Genomic DNA, 12,315 nt, shown 5'->3' on the forward strand with positions numbered 1-12,315 from the left:
TGTGGTCTACCTCAGTGAAATTTGGGGACACAGCTTTGAACATCCGCTCTCCCTTACCCCTAACATTCCCACAAAAGCAAGCCTGTCTACCTTCCTTCCAAATATTTGTTATAAACATTCATGCTTTACAATCACCTACAAAGTCACCCAAAGTCACCTAAAGTCAAGCATAAAGTGTTTAGAGCAGGCAACACATGTCTCTGTCCTCTGATATTATTACACGATGGGATTCTTTTATTACAAGACTCAAGTCACCTCAGGCTCAAAGGCTGCAAAATGCGACAAGATTCCCACATCGTGTCTTGTCTTGTAATACATTCAGGTAGGAGAGAGCAGGGAGGGATGGGATGTCTGATTACTTGCATGATAGTTCAGAGACGACGTCATGCCTAAGACAGTACAGGTCCCTTCAGCCTTGGGAAGGGGATTCTGAGGGAAGGGGACAAAGGTAAATAATGGAACACAGAAATGCAAATAAATATTTATTTAATTTTAAGTAAGCACGGGAAGAGTGCCCAAAGTGATGAGGGTAGAATGCACTGATGACAAATGAACTCTTCTGTCTTTAATGAGGACGGTTAAGATAAAACTTAAACAACAACAACAACAACAACAACAACAACAACAACAACAACAAACTACTGTTTCACAATGTCATGCATTCAGCTCTTCCTTAACTGTCTCCCTTTTCCAAGTGCCGCATAAAATCACATCTATGAAGATTTGAACTTCTTGTTAGAACTGCTAACATACAAACAGAATTAAGTAATACAGGGACTCACACAGTGGCTTCTCCTTAGGTGTATGATGGCAGAGACAGTTCATCGCGTCCACTGGGGGCCTTCACCAGGAATGAGCTCATGGGGCTGGTCCTGAACAGCACTTCCAATCACCTGTGGCTTGAGTTCAACACCAACGGGTCTGACACGGACCAGGGCTTCCAGCTCACCTATACCAGTAAGTAGCACAGGACGTAGCATTGCGTTTTGTTTTCTTTTCTCAGGAAACATCTATTATTTCGCTGACTCCCCCCCCCCCCAACCCCCGGCTCTCTGGTCTCTCCGGTCTCTTTACTGTGCTTTGGATTGCTGTTTAATTCTTAATTTAGGCATGTTGCCAGAAGTGATAGTTTGAAATTTATTGTCTTAGAAGTATTAATATTTTCATAAGATAATGGCTATACCTGGAAAGAAAATACCATGACATTTAAGAGTTTTCAGGCTTAAAAAATGCTAATTATGATATAGTGCACATGGACAGGGACTCATCTATGTATATATGCAAGATTTTGAATGAATGTTTGATGTAACTGATAGGATTAGTCCTTGAATGCCTAACCTATGTCAACACTTACAATTATATCTTATATCTCTCTCTACTAGAATCTATATATTATAGAATATAAATTGCATGTGTGTAATATAGATAGTCACAGATACGTATAAATACACATATATTATGTCATAACATAAAATAACCTCAGGTACTAAGCTCTTTCTTAGCACTACTAATGTCCTAAACACAAATAATTTCAGTATTTGCCAAAGGCAGCAGGTGTATGAGGTGCTAGAGCCGGGCTTTGATCACAGACCCACAGTTTTAAGCTGGGTCCTGTCGTGCTCCCCTTATTAATATACATCAGTGTAGGAAAAATATGTTTACAGATAATGTGAAGAAGACAGAGAGGGTATAAAATAAAGGAGGGAAAGAGACTGTGCTTTCACGAAGAGAACCGCGCAATATGATCTCTGTTAGTTCCAACATTTTTAGTTCCAAACAAATAAAGTAAAGCACGCAGCTATGTGGTGTGGATAACTGATTAAAATGAAGGAATCGATGAACTAAAATGCTTGAAAATGTACAAGACAGTCCAGTCCTGCACTAATCTGATGATGAAAAATATTTATAACAGCAAATACCATGACAAAAACCATAAACTTTTTTTTTTTTTTAGCATGAAAGCATATTAGTGATCATTGAGATTGAGTTCTTTATTTGATAGATAAGCAAATGAAAGCCTGGAAATGATAATAATTATCCCAGACACAGAGCTATTCCAGGTGCCTCAAAGGAAGATTAATTGCCTCAAATCCCCCTTGGTGGGCAAAATTACAGGTGAAGGGCTGGGCAAAAACAGAAGTAGAGTAGCTGACATCAGGAGAAAACCTGTTTTTCATGTTCATGGAAGTAACCATTTATGAGATTCAGTACACAGCAAGTATATTCATTTTATTGTATGCTAAATAAATTAGTAGCAACTGGCCTTCTAACATCTATTCGTGATTAGAATTTTTCATTACTAGAATACCACTTTTCAGAATGTCACTCTGAAATACGTTTCAAAGATGCAAAACCTTTTTGCTCTGCTTTCAGACAGGATATACACTGGCGTGATCTCTTTTTCCCTTCTACTTTGGGTTCTCCATCAGTATGATCATAGTTTCTGTTCTACTACTTGGATGCATTAATCCCTACTTCCTAGCTATTATACTCGGCTTAGAGTCTTAGAGGAACGTGAATACTTGAGAAGGAAAGCAGTTTGAAAACTCTTTGGGTAGCTGGGTTTATTATAATTGAGGAGAAGTTCCAGGCACACCTGGTTTGTTCCTGCACTTCCGTTGTTGCATTAGCTTACCTGCTGATGAGACTGACGTGCTGCCCACTGTGCTAAGAAGGTGATTGCGTTAGCTTACCTGAGAAACCGTGCCTTCTATTATGGTTTGTCCCCAAAGAGAAGAATGCATTGGCCTTTGTGTTTCCCTGTCTCTGGGCACATCCATGTCCCCATCCCCAATACCACCCAAGGTCTGGAGGTAACTAAGCCCAATGTGACTCTTCCTCGGCTGCTTCATAGAAAACCTACCTGCTAAGCTTCTGTTTTGCATCTCATCTCAATCCTAGTTTCTGCTTCCTGTTTCAAACTATTTCCAACTGGAGTAATTCTTGATTTATGAACACTTTGTTCCTATATTCTCTTGGTTGTGCAGAAGATATCCAGAAACAAGTGCATGCCTTCTGGAATTTCAAGTAACCAGATTTATCATAAAGGAGGGAGTTTCTTTACTGTTTCCAGAATTCTGACTTCCTCTTTATTTTCCCAAATCACAGTTAAGAAGGTGCATAGGTCCTATAAACATGTGGCTGGTTTGAAATGAGAAGTTGTGGGCTTCGTCTGGGTAGGATGTCCACCTTCCCTCATCAAGAAAGGTTACTTCAGTGTGCTATTCTCAGCTCCCATTCAATGTCACACGGATGTTGTAACCCCATGTTTCTCCACAGTATCTGGCACAGCTCCAGAACCTTTTGCTGCCCCCCCTTTCTCTGGGTAACTTTGAGAAAGCTGGAATCTATGGTCTGTGGATCTACTTATGGACACTTTCTAATTATATGGACGATTCTTCTTCTTCTTCTTCTTCTTCTTCTTCTTCTTCTTCTTCTTCTTCTTCTTCTTCTTCTTCTTCTTCTTCTTCTTCTCCTTCTTCTTCTCCTTCTCCTTCTTCTTCCCCTTCTTCTTCCCCTTCTTCTTCCCCTTCTTCTTCTCCTCCTCCTCCTCCTCCTCCTCCTCCTCCTCCTCCTCCTCCTCCTCCTCCTCCTCCTCCTCCTCCTCCTTCTTCTTCTTCTTCTTCTTCTTCTTCTTCTTCTTCTTCTTCTTCTTCTTCTTCTTCTTCTTCTTCTTCTTCTTCTTCTTCTTCTTCTTCTCCTTCTTCTCCTTCTCCTTCTTCTTCCCCTTCTTCTTCCCCTTCTTCTTCTCCTTCTTCTTCTCCCCCTCCTCCTCCTCCTCCTCCTCCTCCTCCTCCTCCTCCTCCTCCTCCTTCTTCTTCTTCTTCTTCTTCTTCTTCTCCTTCTCTTTCTCCTTCTTCTTCTTCTTCTTCTCCTTCTCTTTCTCCTTCTTCTTCTTCTTCTTCTTCTTCTTCTTCTTCTTCTTCTTCTTCTTCTCCTTCTTCTTCCCCTTCTTCTTCTCCTTCTCCTCCTCCTCCTCCTCCTCCTCCTCCTCCTCCTCCTCCTCCTTCTTCTTCTTCTTCTTCTTCTTCTTCTCCTTCTCCTTCTTCTTCTCCTTCTCCTCCTCCTCCTCCTCCTCCTCCTCCTCCTCCTCCTCCTCCTCCTCCTCCTCCTCCTCCTCCTCCTCCTCCTTCTTCTTCTTCTTCTTCTTCTTCTTCTTCTTCTTCTTCTTCACATAGCACCACAAACTTTCTGAGTTTCTCAGAAGACAAACTATTGGCAATGATTGGTATTTAGCTCTTAGTATAACTGATTTGACAGGAGTAATTATCTTTTCTGCCTGTTTTCCCTCTTTGCCTCCACCTCCAAAAACACAGATGCTCCCTGGGTGCAATTTTTGCTTGCAAGATTGTCCTAAAGCTGTAACACACCACTAGATGGGAAAATATATTTGTTATATAGAATTGATGGTGCTGATGGGTATATAATCAAAATATTATTAACTTCCCATTAAATTCTTGGGGTTAAACACTCAGTAATTAAGTTTAAAAAATCCCGAGCTCCCACAATGTGATCGAATACCTGAATCAAATATTCATCCCTAAAAGATAGCTTGGAAATAATGAATGGTTATAAACTGTTTTGAGCGAATTATTAAAGCTGAAGACTATGTAAAGACACTTTCAGCTGACTTCAAAAGACTTTTGTAATTGCCTCTTGCTAGTTAATTGCATTACTTAAGGAAACATTCATATTTAAATGTTTCGATCCATAATTAGTCTACACAAGTGGATCAGAAAATGCCAACAGAAAGTAAATATATAGCTTATTAAACATCCTAATGTTTTCAGAGTGGGTCCAAATGATGTTTGTATTTCCTTTAATATTTACAGCATACTCTTGCATACATTCTGATTTTACCACCTTGGTATAATTCGCGGTCCTAGTAAAGAGCTCCTTTTACTCTTCTTCATAAATTAGAAACTGAGTTGCCAATCTTTGAGTGGTATGCTGAGTCTTTCACATCTGAAAGAGGCACAGTCAGGACCCGAATCCAGGTCTTTTGACTGAAGCCCAGATTTGTTGATAAACTTAATTTTGCATATTTTAGATGATCCTTCCTTGTTGAGTAACACATGTGTTGCATGATATTTATATATGTAAGGGCATTGGCCAGGAGGAAAAACCAGGCATCTTTGTGACAACTTGGGATAAATACATTATATCTTAGGCAGCTACTGGTTTCTAAGTAGTAGGTTAAGGCAACATGTAACTGAAAGGATTTACCTCCATGGCCAAACACTCCTTTTTATTACAGATTTCTTTATTTTCATAACAGATCATAGTCTTCCGATTCTATAATGATGTCACATGGAAGCATAACCCATAAGCTCTAAGATCAGGGATCATAGGTATTCATTATTTTTTTATCCTCTGCACCTTACACAGATGTCTGCTCTGTAATACAAGAAGTTTACATTGTATCATTGCTATTCAAGCTGTATTCCATGGATCACCAAGGTTCCACAGAGCTGTCTCAGGGCAATAAGAATTTCACCTCATCTATACTTACGTATTTTAGTTTTGCTTTCTCCCGTGATTGCAAAGCTCTTCAAATATCAGGAAAAAGCATATTGACAGTGGAATGCTGTTTCCTAAATATTTCAGCAACTCCTAGTTCTGGAAATTTAAAAAACAATTCTATATATGAATTCAGAATTCTTTAAAAAAAATACATTTAACTTTTTTAGAGTTCCACAAGAATGTTCCCAGAGCAGTCCGTCTTCAGAATCTCTTTACCACAGGCCATATGGGAGGATTTGGAACAGAAACAGTCTTTCTGGATTGTGTACTCTTAGTTATTTCAGTAGAGAGAACCAAACGAACACTCTGTGGCAATTCAACAAAAATTTTCTCTACCCAGGGATGTAGTGAAATAACCGTAGTTCCAACGAACATCTCTGGGCTGTCTTGGTGGGTCCATTTTCTGGTTAATCAATGACTATACATGCACTGCTTTTATTCTGAACATTTAGTGCTATATTGGGACAGAGCAGGTAAAGCTGGGGTTCCTGTTCAGAATAAAGGGCTTAGGATACTCATACGTGGGACTTGTGAAACACCGGTCAATAGAAATGTGACTAAATGATTATATTATCAACTCTGGAATGGGTCTGTAAGTGTTGTTGTAGGAGTCAGTTCATGGCCCTGATTCACATGGACTGATACGTTGGACCCTTAATGTATTGTTATATTTGGCCCTTAATACATTTCATCTTTATATTAATTTGTTCTTTTTCCCCAAATAAATTATGATAATAGGTTTATATAAATGATAATATGTGATTTTTATATTTAAGACACACACACACATAGAATTATCCAAAAAAATGAGAGATCATTGAAGGCTGGAATAACAGTAGAAGCCTCCAGAATATTCTTTCCTTAATGCTAGATATCCTTTCTTCTTTCCTCAAGATTAAGTTTAAATGCTATTTCCTATATGAAAATTATCCTGCTGTCCAGCTTCCCAAAGCAGAATCACCTGCTCTTTCTTTTATGTCCCCAATCTTAGATGTTGTCTGTACATCTTTTGCTTTCACACCAGCAAAACGTGAGGTTCTCAAGAAGAACCTTACAGCCATCAACCCTACATCACCTCCGCAGCCACTTAGTAAGTACGACCGCCTGAGCTGACCTGGGTTGGCCTGGAAGAAGTGAGGAGATGACTACGACCTCTGTGCTCATGAGATAATGAATGTGAGAGTCAGAATAGAATGGGGGCTGTGTGCCAAGGAGAAAAATAGAATCACAGTTGGCTGCAGGAATCTGATTATGGAAGTTTTGAAAAACTAGGCAGGGGTATCCATCAGCATCAAGGCAGAGCCATTAATAGGATCTGAGGAGTGAAATTGTGTGGGAGTTTGGGATGGACAACAGTGAACTGATAGCGGTGTAGATGCCAGGTCTGGGAGGATTGAAGAGGCTGCAGTGGCATGGTCTGTGCCATCAGCCACCCAGGAGTGGCTTGAGAATAAAGGGGAAAGGCTATGTGCTAACATTTACAATACCACTAATGGGGCAGAGCAGAAACATTCTGTGGTTGTTACAAATGGAGTAGTTTGATTGAATATGATACATATATCTTTTAAAAAACAAACTAGGGGCACCTGGGTGGCTCAGTCGTTAAGCGTCTGCCTTTGGCTCAGGGCATGATCCTGGAGTTCTGGGATCAAGCCCCACGTCAGGCTCTTCCACTGGGGGCCTGCTTCTTCCTCTCCCACTCCCCCTGCTTGTGTTTCCTCTCTCGCTGGCTGTCTCTCTCTCTGTCAAATGAATAAATAAAATCTTAAAAAAAAAAAAAACTAAAAAGAAGGAAAGGTTTGGATGGTATGGGGTGGTTGGTACTCATGGATAGACCTTAAAAATGGAAGCTTTGCAGCGACCACCCAAGATGTGTCTGGCAAAGAAGCCTAAGTAAGTCGATGCTATGGTCCAAGTCCATTGGACTTGCTGTCTTGGAGGCACATTAATTAGGCTTGATTTCACTTTCTCCATTTCCTTGGTTAATAGACAATATTCTTGTTATTACTAGGGAATCAACATGGCTCCCCAGTAGAAAGAGAGAGATTTCCTTGTGTTGACATACAGATTCTGGTGCATGGACTGACTCCTTTCATTATTTGAAGTTAGGATATTGGCATTCTGGCATTACAGTGAAATCATGTTAGCATTCCCATGGGATGCATCTGTTTCAGGTGCACAGAAAGGACCGGGGTCTGGTCCTACAGAGTCATCCTTCTGAGAAGAAGCAGCTGGCTCATGTTTCTGGGCTACTTACTTTCCTGGCTGTTACAAGCCTTATTTTGTTGCTTCAGACTTTTATGGTAGAGGCCAGAGAGTGGGGAACCCCCCTTCAAAGACTGCTCTAAAATGTTGAAGAGAAAGTAGTGTGAGGGGAAGGGTTTGTGGCATAGATGAGGAAGGACAGGTGGTATCAGGGTCATTTCAAAGAGATGGGGACAGTCAGGAAATGAACAGCCTGACCCACAGCATAGAGCTGCTAGACCATGTGGCCCTGTTGTACCAATTATTTTTAAAAAGAAAGAAAGGAAAAGAAAAGAAAAAAAAAGAAAAGAAAAGAAACTAGAAAAGAGAAAAGAAAAGAAGAAAAAAAATAAAGCCATTACTCCAGAAAGTGCCTTCAGAACACATCCTACAGTCCTGCTAGGCAGCTCCGAGAGTGACAGCACATAGCCTGGAATCCAGGGATCGGCCCAGCCCCTGAGTCCCTGTAATTGGCAGAAGACTGGGTTTCACTGGGAGGTAGGGAAATTCAGGGGCCTTTCCTTCCTCCTGCCCCAGGACCAAATCTCTCAATGGCTAATTTCCATTCTTCACATTCCTAAAATTACTCCCCTGCCCCCACCCTGAACTATCTGTTTAAAAAATATGGAGAGAAACCTCAAAGTTCCTCCACAACTACCCTCTGAAGCAAAAGGATGTGCTCAGAGTCGGCTGCCTGTTTCCAACTAATGGCCCATCCGTTGGCATCCTCCTTGATGGTAAGCTTTACGCATTGTTTGCCGGAGCCATGAAGAGGTGGGAGCGTCGGGATTGACAACTGAGTCTAAACAAAGTAGAGTGTATTCAGTGGATGAGAAAAACAAATCCAGAGCCGTGGGCCGATGCAGCTGTCATGTTGGATTAACGTGCTGATCGAATCAAAACGACACCAACATTCAATACCCTATTATAAATGAGAGCATGGCTCGGCGTGTGAATAGATTCTCAAGGCCAATAATGAAATACTGAGCATCATCACCTTCCTGCTTCAAAACAAGTCAGAAATACTGTGAGCATGAAGTCTATACAGACACCATGAGCGATCAATTACTGAAAACAAACTTGAAGGGGAAGAATAGCATACGTCAGAAACAACCGTCTCACGTCCTTGAAATCACGGGTCATAATGAGAGCTAATTCTCTGTGGAATTGGTAGAGAGTCTGCAGAGGCGGATGTCATTTTCTGTGGGTGGTCCTCTTCCACCCCTGTCTATTCCCTTCTATCAGGAGCCCCTCTGCCTCTTTGGCTTTTTCCCAGATTTATTGGGATATAATTGACAGATAGCATCTTGTAAGTTTAGGGTGACGATCTGATACACACATATATTATGGAATATCATCACAAGCATATTAACACAACCATCACCTCACATGATTCGTTTTGTGTGTGTGGTAAGATCTGCCCCATTCTTCCCCCGCCCATTTCTAATAAAGATTCTTCTGACATACTGACCTCCCTGACTGACTGAGATTCACGTATGCAATGTGTTTTTTTTTTTTTAAAGATTTTATTTATTTATTCGACAGCGATAGAGACAGCCAGAGAGAGAGGGAACACAAGCAGGGGGAGTGGGAGAGGAAGAAGCAGGCTCATAGCAGAGGAGCCTGATGTGGGGCTCGATCCCACAACGCCGGGATCACGCCCTGAGCCAAAGGCAGACGCCTAACTGCTGTGCCACCCAGGCGCCCCAACGTATGCAATGTTCTGTTCATTTCATGACCGATTCCTTCTTTCCTTACAACTGGGTTTTGGAAATTCTATATAAGCTAGATGGCAGTCTCAAGTGCAAGGTCTAGAGACTAATTTTATAAACAATAAAGACATTCACAAATTTCCCGAACATTGTTCATTGTCATGTGTGTAAGTGTTGCTGTTTTAAAGTAAAATTAGCCGTATTATTCAAAGAACAGCATTCATCACATCCTCTGTCTTTACGGTGTGTAGCATCGTCCAGAAAATCATGCCAAAGTGATGCTTTGTTCAATGGGCAGTTTGTAAAAGTATTTATAATTGTGCTGCAAACAAGGACAAGCATGGAAGGGGGCCAAGAAAAGAACCAGCTTGCACATAAACCCACAGTAATGCTGGCAGATTTTTATTTTATTTCGATGAAGATTAAAATTGTGGCAAAGGTATTCTGCCGCTTCGATATCTCCTCATGTGATCCTAGAGGATGGATGTGCACTTTGTAAATACGGGTTCACGGAGCACAGATTTGTTCTCAAATAGCCATTAATTCAGCAGATAAAACTGCTGGAAAAATGTAATTAGCATTATTTGTTTTCCCCACAGTTAACTATTAGGTAATCTTATAAAGGTGTTTCAAAATAATAGGCACTTACTTTGTGGAAGAGTTTTCTATTGCTGTGTACCAAATTACCACGAACACCTGTATTCCTCACAGTTTCTGGGGGTGGGGAGTTGGGGCCTGGCTCAGAGGGGTCCTCCTAGGGTCTCACGCTGTGGTCAAGTTGGCCCGGGTCTTGGTCTTTCCCGAGGCCCTGTCCCTCCTTCGGGCCCTATGGCTGTTGGCAGAACTCGGTTGCTTGGGGTGGCAGCGATGTGAAAACGTTGGGGTTTGAAGTGAACAGTCAAAAAAGAATTCTTGAGGTGTCTTCAGTGCAAAAAGGTGATTTTATTATAGCACGAGGATAGGACCTAGGGGCAGAAAGAGCTGCCCTGGGGTTGTGACAGGTGATGATTATAGATTTTCAAGTAGGGGGTTAGGGATAAGTAAGTCTCTAAGGAATTTGGAAGCAAGGTTTCCAGGACCGTGAGGGGGCTAGCTATTGTGGGGAAAAGGTCATTTATTACCGTCTAATAAAACCGTAGTCATGAGACCCTTCAGATGTATATCGGTGGGCCATATGCTTGGTGGATGATTGCCAACACGTATCCTGGTGTATTAAGAGATAAAGGAAATTTCCTAAGGAATTTTTATACATTAAAGTAGCTTCATAGGATCCCGGGGGTCAGGCTAGGATTGCCTCTTGCCCTTAACAAAGTGTCAACTTTGAGGCAGGTGATTTCCTAGAGGAAGGTCACTCAGCCTGTCTCAGGGACTTGGCCATGAGCTCTAAGTTGTAAGGAAATTTAATTTTTGTTCATTTGGCTTCGTTCCCCACATCAGCAGGACTGAGGCCGCTTCTCCTGGGGTTCTGGGGTAGGTCTCATCCCTGCTGCTCTTGTCTCCAGGGCCAGCAGGAGAGCGCTCCCTCCTGGAGGCCCAGGCCTTGCCTCTGATTGAGGCTGGCCCCTCATGATCATCTCCATTTTTGACTAATGGAGGCTCACCTGATTTGGGGCCATCTATTGGGCTAGAGTATTCTCTTGCCTTTGCCACAGATCCCGCCTACTCTCTGGGAAGGGGAGAGGATTCTGTGGAGTCAGTGTCATGCATTGGTGGGGGGTCGTGAGGTCACATTTGAGTCTGTCCCTCACATTTTCCTATTTAGGACTGTTTTTTTTTTTTTTAATTCTCTTTCAAATCATTCCATTTTCAAAAATGATGTGTGTGTGTGTGTGTGTGTGTGTGTGTGTGTGTGTGTGTGTGTATCCACTTGCAGATATAAAGTAGACCTTTCAAAATAGGAAACATACAGTATGATTGTTTACATGTACTTCTAAATTTTCAGGATGCATTTGGGTTAATAGTTATGAATCTATCGTTGCAAACAAGACAATTGCAAAGTCACTTTCTGTATTGTTGTAGCTGCTGCTTTTGTCTTTTAGGCCCCCACATCTCCAGAGTGTGCACCTGTCTGTGACTTTGGTCTGTCTTTCCGGGTCATGAGAGTTAAGGGATTTGGGTCCAGGAAAATTTCCACAGAAGACAAGTAGAAGAATGTGTGGCCCACAGAAGGGACAAAGGCTCAGAGAAAGTAGGGCCTGGAGCTGGGGTCCAAACCATAAAATGTACTTGGCTGACAAGTTGGCTAAATGAAAAACCAATTTGAAAGCTCTAAACATTTAAATCTGACACAGTTGCTTGTTTGTTCTCTTCCCAGAAAATAAGCCGTACACTCTAACTTTGTTAGTTCTCTACTGGTTCCATTTTAGTTTGGGGATCAACCATTGAAACAATTCTGCCATGAATTCTTATGAAGTGCAACAGTGATTCTCTCTGTGGAAAAAAAAAAAAAAGCTTATTTCTAATAGGCTTCAACCTGATACATTTTTTAAAACTATATATTCAGTGAAAAATTAAATTCCCTACTCAATTTGTTTTGCTATAAAAAGTATAGTATTACAAGGACAGAAAATTGTAACATCAATGGTGTGACAAACATAGACCTCTATGCTTATGAGATTGCATCATTGGAAACCTTTCCTATCAATATATCAAGACATAGCCATACATGTGTTTATAAGCTTACACCTTCCAGTAAGAATTGTGACGATTATATTTTTTACTCTGCTTCTGCAAGAAAAGAAAGCCTAGAGAAGCATATCGTATATGATACATTCTTCAAAATAGAATGGCTTTCAATGGAAATATCACAATGGAAAAAGCAGTCCATGTCATTCAG

At 41.2% G+C, this 12,315-nt stretch overlaps 1 protein-coding gene across 1 annotated transcript in view; it reads left to right on the top strand.

Moving 5' to 3' along the window:
• CSMD1 (CUB and Sushi multiple domains 1) overlaps positions 1-12,315 on the top strand; it is a 1,039,667-nt gene that overhangs the window by 698,624 nt on the left and 328,728 nt on the right. The window contains exon 21 of the mRNA XM_087856321.1: positions 801-957. Within this exon, the coding sequence (XP_087712447.1) occupies positions 801-957 (157 nt within the window). The remainder of the gene's footprint in view (positions 1-800; positions 958-12,315) is intronic.

The sequence above is a fragment of the Ursus americanus genome, chromosome 27 (assembly GCF_024610735.1).
Source record: "Ursus americanus isolate L20-20 chromosome 27, mUrsAme1.1.p, whole genome shotgun sequence".
Classification (NCBI taxonomy): domain Eukaryota; kingdom Metazoa; phylum Chordata; class Mammalia; order Carnivora; family Ursidae; genus Ursus; species Ursus americanus.